Consider the following 14,802-nt stretch of genomic DNA (forward strand, 5'->3'; position numbering starts at 1 on the left):
AGCAGGACCATTAAAAAAATGGAGCCTTAATTTTATTTTGTCAGATATAAATGGATTTGAAATACAGATTTGATACTAAATATACTACATGTTCTCATCTTTTTAAAAACTAGACTTACATTTTTGAGGCTATTTCAGTTTTCTGGAAAGTGGCCTCTAGTGCATTTCCAAAGATGATCTCAATCACCCTGTACAGTTTTCTTCTTGTTTATACTGCTTGTTTCTTGATGGCAATTTTAATTTTTAAAATACACGTGCATTTTTCTTTTGCATGAAAGAAATCTGAGAAGACGGTCTAGTTTGTTGTGTGACCTCTGGCCTTGGTGTCTGTCCTGTGATGCTTTCTTTGTTTCTATGCTCAGATTTAGTTTTGATGAATAAAGCTTCCTTCTCTTCAAATGTTCTCTACTCTAGCAGAGAAAATGGATACATTTATTTTCAGCTGCCACGTTGTCCAGTTCCTTCCCTCCCTCCCTCCCTCCCTTCATTCCTTCCTCTTTCTCTCTTTCTGCCCTCCTTTCTCCTCTTCTAAGAAAAAAGGGATGGAAGTGTGTATCAGTGCGTATCAGTGCGTATCTGGACTCCTTTCTTTCTGGATTTCTAGCCCGATAAACTTAGGTACAATTTAAAACTGCTCTTGGGATATTAGAAAAGATCCCCTTTTGGCTTTCCAGAAAATTTGAAAATGTAGCAGAAAGTAGGAAATTGCCGGATCAGCTAACCAGTGACTGTTGCTACAAGTATATTAAAAGCAGAGTTGACAGCTGTCTGCCAGCCGCTCTCTTCGCCCTTGATATGCTGCCCGTACCCTTCCTCGGCATCCTCCTCCAGCACCTGAGGGTCAGCTTTCTAGGTGTTCTTGATTACCAGGATGTTCCCAGACACTGGGTGGCCCTGGGCTGAGTTTTTTCTTCCATTCTAGTCCGTTCTTACTTTTTTTTTTTTTTTTTATTTATTGTTTTATATTTGTTTATTTTCCCTTTTTGTTGCCCTTGTTTTTCATTGTTATTGTAGTTATTACTGTTGTTGATGTCATCGTTGTTGGATAGGACAGAGAGAAATGGAGAGAGGAGGGGAAGACAGAGAGGGGGAGAGAAAGATCGACATCTGTATACCTGTTTCACCACCTGTGAAGCGACTCCCCTGCAGGTGGGGATCAGGGGCTCGAATCCTCAGGCCACGTGCACTTAACCCCCTGCGCTACCGCCAGACTCCCCGTTCTTACTTTTTCTATTGGCTTGCTATCACCTACCTTCAAAGAATGTTCTTACGAACTTGAAGGGCAAGAACGAGTGTGAAGACCCATTTTCAGATGGCAGTTTTTTATTTTTAATTAGGCTAATAAAATCATGTTATCATTTGGCACTACTGACTAACCAAGTTTAATTTTGCTAATTTATCCCAGGGTATTCTACAATTTTAGTCAAGATATACCAGTGATCATCAAATTTTCTAAAATTTATGTATTTCTCCTATTAGTCTGTATTCTAAACATTTTTTAACCTAGTGGGCTGACATGCATTTTTATTTGTTTTTAAACAATATTTATTTATTTATTCCCTTTTATTGCCCTTGTTTTATTGTTGTAGTAATTATTATTCTTATTGATGTTGTTGTGGTTGGATAGGACAGAGAAATGGAGAGGAAGGGAAAACAGAGGGGGAGAGAAAGATAGACACCTGCAGACCTGCGTCACCACTCGGGAAGCGACTCTTCTGCAGGTGGGGAGGCGGGGGCTCGAACCGGGATCCTTACTCCAGTCCTTGTGCTTTGCGCCGCCTGCGCTTAACTTGCTGTGCTACCGCCTGACTCCCACATTTTTTTTTAACTTAATATTTAGCATTTTTACTCCTTCCTTCCTTCCTTCCTTCCTTCCTCCCTCCCTCCCTCCCTCCCTCCCTCCTTCTCTTCTTTCCTTCTTTACCTTCAGGTTTATCGTTGGGGCTCAATGTCTGCACCACGAATCCACTGCTTCTGGAGGCCATTTTCCCATTTTTGTTGCCCTTGTTTTAGTTATTATTGCTGCTGCTGCTGTTGTTGGATAGGACAGAGAAATTGAGAGAGGAGGGAAGACAGAGGGGGAGAGAAAGACAGACACCTGCAGACCTGCTTCACTGCTTGTGAAGCGACCCCCCTTGCAGGCGGGGGGGGGGGGGGGGGGCCTTGGACCGCGCTACTTGCACTGGTCCTTGCAATTCGTGCCATGTGCGCTTATTAACCTGCTGCGCTACCACCCAGCCCCCAACATTTGGAATTTCTTAATGGGATTTTCTTCCTTGGCGTCAGGTTCTCGTACATGCCTGATATGTTGCTGAGTGGCCTCTCTGGAGCCATTAAAAAAACAAAAAAACCACCATTGTGCTATTTATTATTGATAGAGTTTGAGAGAAATTGCGAAGGGGGAGAGGAGGAGATAGAGAAGTAAAGGGAGACACCTGCAGCACTGCTTCACCGCTCGTGAAGTTTTCCCGTCGCAGGTGGGGACTAGGAGCTTGAGCCTGGATCGCTGAGCACTGTAACGTGCGCTGTGCCAGGTGCGCCACCACTGGGTTCCCCACCCCCCAACTCATTATCATCATTTACCATTATTATTTACCAGAGCAGTTGTTAACTCTGCTTCATTGTGGTGCTGGACATTGAACCTGGGATCTCAGACAGACAGACACACACACACACACACACACACACACACACACACACACACACACACACACCCCCACCCAGCACAGCTCTACCATATGGAGCCCCCCTGGTACAGTGTTGGGACTTCAACCTAGAGCCTCATTCATAGCAGGGCGCTGGCTTTACCAGGTGAGCTGTCTCCCAGGCACCGCCTGCTTGCTTGTTTGTTTTTAATTGAAGCCCTCAGAGAGGTGGGGGAGTGAAGTAAGCACATTCCTTGCACAGGCATACTTGGGCTTGATGGCCCAGCACAGCATATGATTGAACCGTGCTCTGCTGTGTGTGTTTGTCTCTCTTTCTCTCTCTCTCTCTCTCAAGATAAATACATCTTATTATTTTTTTTTACACAGAAGTAACTCATTTATAACATGATAATAGGTTTCAATGTGTATCATTATCTGTATTTACCATATACTATATTTACCACTAAAAGTTTGATTCAAAGATATATTTTTAAAGTTGAATTTTTTCTGGCTCAGATAAATTCCATTAAGATTTTGTATTCACTTCGTTTTGGGCCTGTCTCTTGCTTTCCCCTTTTCATCAGTATTGAAGCTAGTTAGTATAACTTTAAAAAGAGATGGGCTAAATGGAGACACACAGACATTTGTCCTCATCTCTTTAATGTAATATCAATCATTTTTAATTTCAGGAATTATCTGTGTACTGGCCTGTTGTTAGTCCTGACTGTATGGAATCACCTTGTGTTTTCCTAGTTTCTGTGGTGTCCTTCTAAAAAGCAACTCAGCCTACCCAGACTCTCTGGAGTTATGTAGAAATAACTGAAAGATTTCCGCAAGAAGCCTGCGAAATAGCATGTTATGTAACATGACGCTAACTATTAATGCTCACTGCTTCTTGAAATATTGTAGCAACGATTGGCAAGTAGATGAGCATATCTTTAATATTAAAGCCCCATTACATGTCTGTTCTTTATAAACTACAGCACAATTTGTCACTCAGGGTTATTCATGATTCTCTGGATAAAGTTATATATATATATATATATATATATATATATATATATATAACTTCCAAGTGTAGTGCCAAGACTACCTTAAATTTTTAAAATTATATTTATTTATTTATTTATTTATGTATTGAATAGAGACAACCAGAAATTAAGAGGAAGGGGGAGTTAGAGAGGGAGAGAGACAGCCCTACTTCACCACTCACGAAACTTTCTTCCTGCAGGTGGGGGCTTGAGCCCAGGTCCTTGCACATTGTAACATGTATGCTCAACCAGGCGCACCACCACCTGGCCCCCCTTTCTTTAAATGTAAGATGGCATATCTTTGTATTACTTAATTGGTAGTCCTTTGGGGGCAGAAAGCCTTTGCTGTTTATTACTCATTCTCACATAAGTTGAGAAACAGCTATTTGTCTTGGACAGTGTAAGAGCAGGACTTTCCAACTCACATGTGGGCAGGAATCTCAGTTGTGGCCCTTACAGTTTAGAATCATTCCTGAAATAGTGGGACTGGAGGATCGTTCTCCAGGTAGAGTCTTGCTGTGCATGGCGTCTGTATTTGAGCACTCGCACCACACGAGCCATGGATGGCATCAGGTAAAGCTCTGGCCTTGTGGTGTATTTCTTTCTTATGATAGGAATGAGAAAAATGACTTGGGTGTGGTAAGGTATACAAGATTTCAGCTTGCCAAGAGATTATTTATTTATTAGGAAATGGAAATATATGCTGAGAACTGTTACAGAAAATAGGCACTTCATAGGTTGAAAATATAGTTGATTGGCATTAAATATGGCAAGTGGGAAAGTATTTCATCACAAGAGTGTACTGTGGTCTGTAAAAGAATAGTAATATCTAGTCAGGGAAAAATAGAATTTCATCTAAGAGGATTGCTACTGTTTAATAGTCTTTGTCTAACAATGTTCCATCTAAGGAGAAATATAATGCAGAACTCTCTCTGTAGGAATCTTTGCAATACATGCTTCTCGTTTGTATCGTCCACATGTGGACAGTAGCCACCAGCTACTTGGAATACTTTGAATGGAGCTCGTGTGACTGAGCCCGTGAGTTCAGCATTCTATTTAATTTTAATTAACTGATCTAGCAACATTTGCCTTGTGGCTGCTGTGTGGGACAGCACCGTCATGGCAGTGCTTCCCAGACGTGCTGACGAGAAGGAAGGGCAACATTTAGACGTGAAGCTGATCTGTTATCACCTGTGAGCTGGTGTTAGTACGTGGAGGCATTTCCTGATCCTTTATCTTGGGCCTTGTCCAGGGGGTGATGTCTTCTCCCATAGCAAGCAATGGACCGACGAGTCTTTTGGAAGTGGCTTTGTGGGGGCACTGACTTCATCAGATACCTTTCAGGGCTTGTCGTGTGACTAGAATCTCAGCAGCTCTTTCCTCTTGCATGTTCACCTGCTATGCTATCTCGTGGATCCTTCTTCCCCTTGATCTGACCACGAACCTTAATGAGGAAGCAGTGTCTTCATGGGTTGTGCTAAAGGTGGGCTGTGTGTGTGTTTTTTTCCAGCTGCTAGCTAGACATTCCCCTGGAATACTGACACATGCTCAATCCAATTCCCTGAATCACATTTACATTGTATGCTTCAGGCTCTTTGGGGATGAAGGAGAGAAATTTGTAAAGAAAATTACAAGTGAAGCATGGAGCAAGTACAATAATCTTCAGCGTCTGAAAGACAGTTAAAACTTTCACTCCACACTTGTTCACAGGTGTTGAATATTGATGAGAAAAGGTATCTTTGGATGACAGTCTACTTTGACGGTTAGTTAAAAGATGAATGGACAGGGTCGGGCAATGGCGCACTGGGTTAAGCGCATATGGCACGAAGCACAAAGACCCGGGCAAGGATCCCAGTTCGAACCCCAGGCTCCCCACCTGTGGGGCGGGGGGGGGGGCAGTTCACAAGTGGTGAAAAAGGTCTGCATGTGTCTTTCTCTCTCCCTATCTTCCCCTCCCCTCTCAATTTCTCTCTGTCCTATCAGAAAAAAAAAGGTGAATGAACTGTAGGGAATATTGTGCATACGGGTATGTCGTATTCTTCTGTCTTCATGATAGTCATACTAAATTATGACTTGGCTTTAGAGACACTGCCCTCTCTTGAAAAGAGCACTCTAGTTAAGCATTGTTTATTTAAGTTTTGGGGAGGTCAGAGATTTACTTTTTTTTTTTTTTTTTTTTTTTTGCCGCCAGGGTTATTGCCAGGGCTTGGTGCCTGCACCACAAATCCACTGCTCCTGGAGGCCATTTTTTCCTTTTGTTACCCTGATTGTTTTTTTTTTACCATTGTTGTGGTTATTGTTATCGTTGTTATTGATGTTGTTGTTGTTGAATAGGACATAGAGAAATGGAGAGAGGAAGGGAAGACAGAGAGGGGGGAGTGATATATGTTTCTGTTCACCCCACACCCTTGATACTATAGTCATTTAGTTAAAAAGAAAAGGGGGAATTGTCGTATGCTTTACATTGGTTTGTTCTAGCCCTCCCCCGCCAAGAGAATTAGATCAATCCAGTTAATTTCGCGGGCCCACTTGGCCCCGCCCCGAAGGAACCCCGCGAGAGTTCTGGAGTTCTTGAGTTTGAGAGGAAGGGAGAATGCTTGTGCCGCCGCAAAGAGACAGCAGAGTTCTGTTTGGTGATTAGTTTGTCTTAGTTTATGAATCGTTGTTCCTGAATAAAGAAATACAGCTTCCCTGCCCAGCCTTTGTCTCCGCGTCTCTGTTACCCGCCCGTGAAGCAAGCCCGGCCAGCAAGAGCCTCCGAATTTTAACAACAGGGGAGAAAGATAAGACACCTGCAGACCTGCTTCACCGCCTTTGAAGCGACTCCCCTGCAGGTGGGGAGCTGGGGGCTCAAACCGGGATCCTTCTGCCAGTCCTTGCGCTTTGCGCCACCTGCGCTTAACCCGCTGCGCTACTGCCTGACCCCCCCAGAGATTTACTTCCAAACGTGCATATTTCATTACAACTTACTTATTGCATTCTGGCTTGCTTGCATCATTTACATTCTGCTTTTCTGTGTGCTGCCTTATTCTCTAGATCTGCCTATTTTTCGCATGGCTTATCCCTGGTGTAATTAACCAGTAGTCTCAGTAGAGTGCTAATATATTTGTTTCATAAAAGTTCTAGAGTGAAACAGTTTTTGAAAGGAAACTCTTTCCTTTAGTGGGTTTCCCAAGACCTTTCATTGAATAAAATGGATCTAGTGAGACCTTACTCCTCACGCCTAAATAAGCTGCCATCTTAGCTGTATAATGTTGTCACACAAAGCTTATCATAAGTTGCCAAAAGAAAATTTGTAACTTGGTACTAGTAAGTTTTATATTGTAACTACTGAATCTTAATTCTCTAAGGGGCTCATTAATGTAAGCTCTATGAAGACAAGAAGGGATTCTGTTTTTTTTTTCTTTATTGGGATTAATGGTTTACAGTCCATAGTAAACTACAGTATTTGTACATGTGTAATGTTTCTCAGTTTTCCACATGTTCAACAGTTCAGTGACCTCTAGGTCCTCCTCTGCCATCATGTTCCAGGACCTGAACACTGACTGCCTGACCCTCCCCTGTTTTTTACTTTGGTACAATACAGTGCATTTTTATTTTTTAAGTCCATAGATATATCTCCAACTCATAGGCCAGCACCTAGATCGTAGAAGTTAATCATCCAACTGTATTTTGAAAATATATATGTGATTTCAATTTATATCGTTTTTACTATTTATTTTCTTTGTCAGAACATTGCTCAGCTCTGGTTTATGGTGGTGCAGGAAATTGAACCTGGAATTTAGACGTTTTATTTATTTATTTATTATTGAATAGAGACAGAGAAATTGAGAGGGGAAGATAGAGAGGGAGGGAGACACCTGCAGCTCTGCTTCCCCACTCATGAAACTTTCCCCCTGCAGGTGGGGACCAGGGGCTTGAACCTGGATCCTTGCACACTGTAATGTGTGTGCTTTTCCCGGGATTTTGGAGCCTCAGAAATGAGAGTCTCTTTACATAACCATTATGTTATATACTCCCATCCTTAAATTGGTTTTTGTTTAAAGTCAAATCAAATATAAGTACAACGTAAATACTATGCTTACTACCCAAGTGATTATTTATTTCTACTTCTGCGTTTTCTCCCTGAACCTTCCCTTCTTTTTATTAATCCGTAGAAATGCTGTCCATTATGGTAGCCACTACTCCCAACATTCAGGACTTAAAATGTGGCCAGTAGGAATGGAGATATACTGTCAGTGTGACATATATACTGGGTTTCAGAGACTCAGTAACAAAAAACATAAACTATCTTACTCATTTAGAAATATAATTCCTGGGGCTGGGTCGTGGCACACCTGGTTACACATATTACCATGCGTGAGGACCCCAGCTCTAGCCTCCGGCCCCTACTTGCAGGACGGAAGCTTCATGGGCAGCGAAACAGTGCTGCAGGTGTTGCTCTCTCTGCCTCATTTATTTATTAATGAGAAAGATGGGATTTCATTTATTAATCAGAATGATAGGAGGATTTAAGATTTCATTTATTGGGAGTTAGGCGGTAGCACAGCGGGTTACGCGCACATGGTGCAAAGTGCAAGGGCCGGCGTAAGGATCCGGGTTTGAGCCCCCAGCTCCCCACCTGCAGGAGGTCGCTTTGCAAGCAGTGAAGCAGGTCTGCAGGTGTCTGTCTTTCTCTCCCTCTCTGTCTTCCCCTCCTCTCTCCATTTCTCTCTGTCCTGTCCAACAACAACAGTTATGACAACAATAGGAACTACAACAAGCACAACAAGGGCAACAAAATGAGAAAAATAGCCTCCGGGAGCAGTAGGTTCGTATTGCAGGCACTGAGACCCAACAGTAACCCTGGAGGCAAAAAAAAAAAAAGTTTTATTTATGAGATTATTTCATTTACTTAAGATTTATTTAAATTTTTTAATATTTATTTATTTTCCCTTTTGTTGCCCTTTTTTATTGTTGTTGTAGTTATTGTTGTTGTTATTGATGTCGTCGCTGTTAGGACAGAAAGAAATGGAAAGGAAGGGAAAACAGGGGAAAGAAAGATAGACACCTGCAGGTGGGGAGCCGGGGGCTCAAACCGGGATCCTAATGCCATCCCAGCTCTTTGCGCCACGTGAGATTAACCCGCTGCTACCGCCCGACTCCTTTCATTTACTTATTAATGAGAAAGGTAGGAGGAGAGAGAAAGAAGCAGACATCTCTCCGGTACATGTATTGCTGGGAATTGAACTCAGGACCTCATGCTTGAGAGTCCAATGCTTTATTTGGTGCCCCATTTCCCAGACCACTCTTTAATTATCTCCCCCTGTTCTCTTAATTTCTCTGTCTCTATCCAAAATAAATAAATATCTTTTTTAAAATTACAGATTAAAAAGTTATTACATCCTGAAGTGATAGTATTTTTCTTCTGTTGGGTGAAACCAAAATTTAAGTTAATTTGCTTCTTTTTTGATTTACTTTTTAAATATGACTACTGAAAAATTAAAAACTATATGGCTCTATTTGCTGACTGTGAACAATGTTGATCTAGTCTTAGAAATTGTAGGTGTTGAATGTATGTAGGGGTAGATTTCAAAGAGTTTTACACGAATGTCTTTGGTGGAAAGGAAATTTGCAAGTTCCAGTTGTGACTTAGGGAAGTGGGTGCTCAGATGGTCTTGATCAAATTAAAAAAGATCAAAATTAATTCACCAGCTCAAGTCTAAAATATAAAATCCTGCTACCAGTTAGATTCCTAGCATAGTCACCCGCCTTGAGGTCAGAATGGGGGCAGCGAGGCAGTGGACATGATAAAGCCACAGTTTTGAACTTATCTGTCTGAATTGTCTGAATTCATTTGAAAGTAGTCACAGTGGTGGTGGATGACATGCTTATTGATAGCAGTTAATGTTATTTTTTATTCTTTGGGGGAGATGGACTCTTCAGTGGGAAGGAGCAGGAAACAGGTTTTTTTTGTTTGTTTTTGTTTTTGGGTCTCTTCCTATGGCTGTCTGCAAGTTCTTTCTCTTCTATTCAATTTTAAGATGGTAGGCAGTGAACACCCAACTTCTTCACTGTTCCCTCAGGCTAACTGCACCTCTGCCTTTTGGCTCAGTGGGCCAGGCATTTCTGCCTCTAGCTTTGTGTTCCCCTCTAACTGACTGGAAACCCCGTCTAATCCATAGCGGTGTCTCCTGTAACACAGTGAACTCTGGAGGATGATGCTGTCCTATAAAGCAGAGTCTTCTAGGACGTATATATAAGTAGATACTATTCTCCTTAAGCTAATACAAACACTTAGTTTGCTAAGTGGTTAGTCCACATGGCTGGTTTAAGTCATTATCAGGTCTATTCCAGTTTTTTTTTTCCCCCCTTGACAGCTAGAATAAGTTTTGAAAAATAAAGTGGAGGACTACTTTATTTAGGTCATACAGTTTTTTAGAAATTTTTATTTATTGTGGATTTAAAAGTAGTGATGTAGTGCAATAGCACATCTATAAAAAACTGGCTTTCATCTAGTCATCTTAATACTCACCCATCTGACCTCTGTTTTTGGAGAAAGTAGATCAGAAAATTCATGGCACTTAGCGGTCGAGTGAGGAGACCTGTGACTTTAGCTGACAGCTGTCACCTGAAAACTACAGACCTAGAGACCCTCTCAGGTGTTACGCCAGCAGTTCTGACAGCGAACAGGACTCTTGTTTACATTTTCCATAAGCAGAATTCTCCTCTTGTTAGGAGTGTGTTACTGTAGGGCAGGCAGAAACTGAACTTTTGTCAGTCTTGCTGCTAAGTTCTCAGCCGTGCTGGCCGGCCCACTGTTCATTCATTCCCAGGCTCACGTAGAGGTGTGTCGGCAGGATTTATGAGTGAGTCTGCTTATAACATCCCTTCGGAAATTCTTCAGCAAGATACTGTTTTCCGTGTTGACCAGTATCACACAATGCTTAGTGTGTTTATGAAGGAGGGGGAAAATGAATTAAATTCCAAAGATGTTTAAGATTTCGGACATTTTTCTTACGTGAATTAGTTCTTTATTAGGCTGTTGATTTAATAAGCATTCACCAAAAACACTTTCCTGTTTTGATTGTTGCAGTACTCTTTAAAAATGGTTATTTTAGGGAGTCACAGCAGGTTAAGTGCACGTGGTGAAAAGCATGGGTACTGGTGTTAAGGATCCTGGTTCGAGCCCCCGGCTCCCCACCTGCAGGGGAGTCGCTTCAAAGGTGGTGAAGCAGGTCTGCAGGTGTCTGTCTTTCTCTACCCCTCTCTGTCTTCCCCTCCTCTCTCCATTTCTCTCTGTCCTAGCCAACAACGACGACATTAATAACAACAACAATAATCACTACAACAACACAACAAGGACAACAAAAGGGAATAAATAAATATTTTTAAAAAGTGGTTATTTTACTCTGACACAGACTCTCCTAGGAACTGTGAATAAATCACAGAGCATCCAGTAGTCCGTAGCTCCTGCTGGGCAGTAAATACTGGGGTGACATCGCGCCCCTTCTGCCTCCAGCCTACTTCTGTTGCAGAGACGTTAAGGCAAAGACGGGGGCTGCGTGGACTCTTGGGACTTTCTTCTGTCAACAGAATTTTCCTTTCTGGGGAGTATTTTTCATTCCCATTTTAGTAAGAGCAGACTCCCCGCTGTCCCGCCTGCGAGAGTATCTCTCTGAGTGGTCGGGTGGGTTTCTGGTTCACCACCAAGGCTGCGATTGGGCTTCCTTTGCCAGCAGTTCAGACCAGCGACCGTGGGCCCAAAGCCACGGATGAAACTGACTGACTGCTTCAGAGAATGAAAGCTTTGCTCTGGGTCTCTTTTCTGAATCTTGTGTACTTCTGCTATTAAACGTAATGGGATTATGCATTTATTATATCGTCTGCAAGCTAGATTTCCAATACAGACACGTTCTTATCTGATGCTTCTGATACTGTTACCTAGTTATCTGCGGACTGTAAATATCTTAATTCATATGAAATGACTGATTTTGGTATTTGTATAGTCCTTCAGTCAGTTTAACTCAGTTGAGCTTTTCACAGCCCTCGGTGCCGAGGCTGCTCATCTGATGACACAGCTCAGGGGAGAAGGCTAAGGGCGGCCTGCTGGTAACCAGAGCATCGCCAGGGCTTCAGTTCAGCAGATGGGCTGCTCGCTATATTCATACATCCGCTTGCCTGCTGTGGCAGCTGCTGCTGCTTCACGTTGTGTTCTTTTGTTCTGTTCCATCCAAGAATGGAATGCTAGGAAGTGTAGTGAATGGATTAATTTAAGGCTAAGGTTAGTGTTTTGCTTGCTTTCTAAATAACCAATCATAATAATGCTGCTAGTAGAAGCTAGTGAGATTCTCTTAAAGGGAACTAGATTTATAAAATACAGCTCAGCAAGGGGGCTAGTTGAGTGTTGCTGGCAGAAGCCAAATTCAAATGTATAAAATACTAGCTTTTTTTTTAATCGTTTGTTTCTAATTCTTTGTTTTCTTCTTCTTCTCTCCTCCCTATCTCCCACTCCCTTTTAGGACTTATATCCAGACTTTGCCTGACACTGCCGAGTCCAAGAGAATTAAAGAAAGATGGAACGCCATGAAGAAGATTAGTTAAGGATTATAGGCTTTGAGGACAAACACCTCAGTGAAGCGAAGCACAGACAAGCGCCCGAGCTGTAGTGTGGAGGAGTTGTGTGTTGGAAGAAGATGGCGGATCCAGGAATGATGAGTCTGTTTGGCGAGGATGGGAATATTTTCAGTGAAGGCCTCGAAGGCCTCGGAGAATGTGGCTACCCCGAAAACGCCGTGAATTCCGTGGGTCAGCAGATGTCGCTAGACCAAGGCTTTGCCTCTCTGCAGCCAGCCCTTCACCACCCCTCCACTAGTCAGAATCAAACCAAGTTGACCCATTTCGATCACTATAATCAGTATGAACAAAAGCTGCATCTGATGGATCAGCCGAACAGGATGATGAGCAGTGGCCCCGGGAACGGACTGGCGTCCCCTCACTCGCAGTACCACACCCCTCCCGTCCCCCAGGTCCCTCACGGCGGCGGCGGCGGCGGCGGCGGCGGCGGCCAGCTGGGAGTCTACGCCGGCATGCAGAACGAGAGGCACGGGCAGTCGTTTGTAGACAGCGGCTCCATGTGGGGACCCCGGGCCGTTCAGGTGCCGGACCAGACCCGAGCCCCTTACCAGCCGCCGCCGCCGCAGCCCCCGCCCCCGCCCCCGCCGGCCCCGGCAGGGCCCCCAGCACAGGCCCACCCTCCGCACGTGCAGCAGATGGGCGGCTACCTGGCGCGCGGGGACTTCCCCATGCAGCAGCACGGCCAGCCGCAGAGGCTGAGCCAGTTCTCCCAAGGTCAGGAGGGCCTCAGTCAGGGCAACCCTTTCATCGCCACCTCAGGACCCGGCCACTTGTCCCATGTGCCCCAGCAGAGCCCCGGCCTGGCACCTTCTCTGCGGCACTCGGTGCAGCAGTTCCACCACCACCCCCCGACTGCTCTCCATGGAGAATCCGTTGCCCACAGTCCCAGATTCTCCCCTAATCCTCCTCAGCAAGGGGCCGTTAGGCCACAAACCCTTACTTTCAGCTCTCGGAGCCAGACAGTCCCCTCACCTACTCTAAACAACTCAGGGCAGTACTCTCGATATCCTTACAGTAACCTAAATCAGGGATTAGTTAACAATACAGGGATGAATCAAAATTTAGGCCTTACAAACAATACTCCAATGAACCAGTCCGTACCAAGGTACCCCAATGCTGTAGGATTCCCGTCGAACAGTGGTCAAGGACTAATGCACCAGCAGCCCATCCACCCCGGTGGCTCACTTAACCAAATGAATACACAGACTATGCATCCTTCACAGCCTCAGGGAACTTACGCCTCTCCGCCTCCCATGTCACCCATGAAAGCAATGAGTAATCCAGCAGGTACTCCTCCTCCACAAGTCAGGCCTGGCAGTGCGGGGATACCAATGGAAGTCGGCAGTTATCCAAATATGCCCCACCCTCCACCATCTCACCAGCCCCCTGGTACCATGGGAATTGGACAGAGGAATATGGGCCCCAGAAACCTGCAGCAGTCTCGACCTTTTCTGGGCATGTCCTCAGCACCAAGGGAACTGGCTGGGCACATGAGACCCAACGGTTGTCCTGGCGTTGGCCTCGCAGATCCACAGGCCATCCAGGAGCGGCTGCTGCCTGGCCAGCAGCATCCCGGTCAGCAGCCTTCTTTCCAGCAGTTGACAACCTGCCCTCCAATGCAGCCTCACCCGGGCCTGCACCACCAGTCTTCACCCCCACACCCGCATCACCAGCCTTGGGCACAGCTCCACCCATCACCCCAGAACACCCCGCAGAAAGTGCCTGTGCCTCAGGTAAGGCAACCTTGATTGTGCATGTAAATTGCTCTAGTGGGGTCTTTAAATTCTGTGGAAAGCTTTTTAGTTTTGAGTTGATGGTTTTTTTTGTTTTTTTTTGGTAAGCTGGTCTAGCATATCTTGTCTTTTCCCTTCCCCGAATTGAGCTGGTGCTAAGGATGTGTAGGTAACTAAAATGGGTCCCTACAGTAGTCAGCAGAGACAGGTTCTGTGTTCAGAGTGAGTTCACGTTGTTAGCGGTAGACTATGCTACTTTTTTTTTTTTTTTTTTTTTGCCTTTGGGAAGCTGTAAAACGGTTTCTTCTGTAACATATATTTTGCCAACTGTTGCATACTAGCGTGAACTTAATTGCAAACTGTGGATTATCACAGTAAACAGGAATTCACAGAAAGTGTTCAGTCTCTGAGATTTGGGTATGTGACATTCAAACAGGAGGAGCTTGTCTTTTCATAAACTTGGATTTAGTGTCCTGTAGAACTCGGACGCCAGTAGATTGAGGTTTGAAGCTCCGACAGTCGTCACAGAGACATCTCTCTACGAGAGACGTTTGTGTGAACCCTAGATCTAGAAAAAACATTAGTATTTCCATGTGTAGATCACTGTTAGTGCTATTAAAAATAAACACTGAAATTCAGTTATGGTGACAGCCCAGAGTGTGGATGGTACAGTAGGTTACTTTGCAAGACTTGTTGTTAATGAGTTTATAATAATGTAAGAGAGACATGACTGTGTGTGAAAATATAAAGGAGGGGGAAGTTTGCACATTCATGATC

The 14,802-nt window shown here is 44.1% G+C and overlaps 1 protein-coding gene across 1 annotated transcript; it reads left to right on the forward strand.

Moving 5' to 3' along the window:
• The first annotated feature begins 12,277 nt into the window (after positions 1–12,277).
• Positions 12,278–14,596, forward strand: LOC132536441 (chromodomain-helicase-DNA-binding protein 7-like). The gene has a single exon (XM_060184310.1). It carries the CDS (start codon positions 12,352–12,354, stop codon positions 14,038–14,040), a length of 1,689 nt encoding a protein of 562 aa, XP_060040293.1. The 5' UTR covers positions 12,278–12,351; the 3' UTR covers positions 14,041–14,596.
• The last annotated feature ends 206 nt before the right edge of the window (positions 14,597–14,802 follow it).

This window comes from Erinaceus europaeus, unplaced genomic scaffold (assembly GCF_950295315.1).
Source record: "Erinaceus europaeus unplaced genomic scaffold, mEriEur2.1 scaffold_917, whole genome shotgun sequence".
NCBI classification, from domain to species: domain Eukaryota; kingdom Metazoa; phylum Chordata; class Mammalia; order Eulipotyphla; family Erinaceidae; genus Erinaceus; species Erinaceus europaeus.

Coding starts and splice junctions, on each gene's coding strand:
- LOC132536441 (XM_060184310.1), top strand. CDS start 12,352: ATGGCGGATCCAGGAATGATGAGTCTGTTTGGCGAGGATGGGAATATT.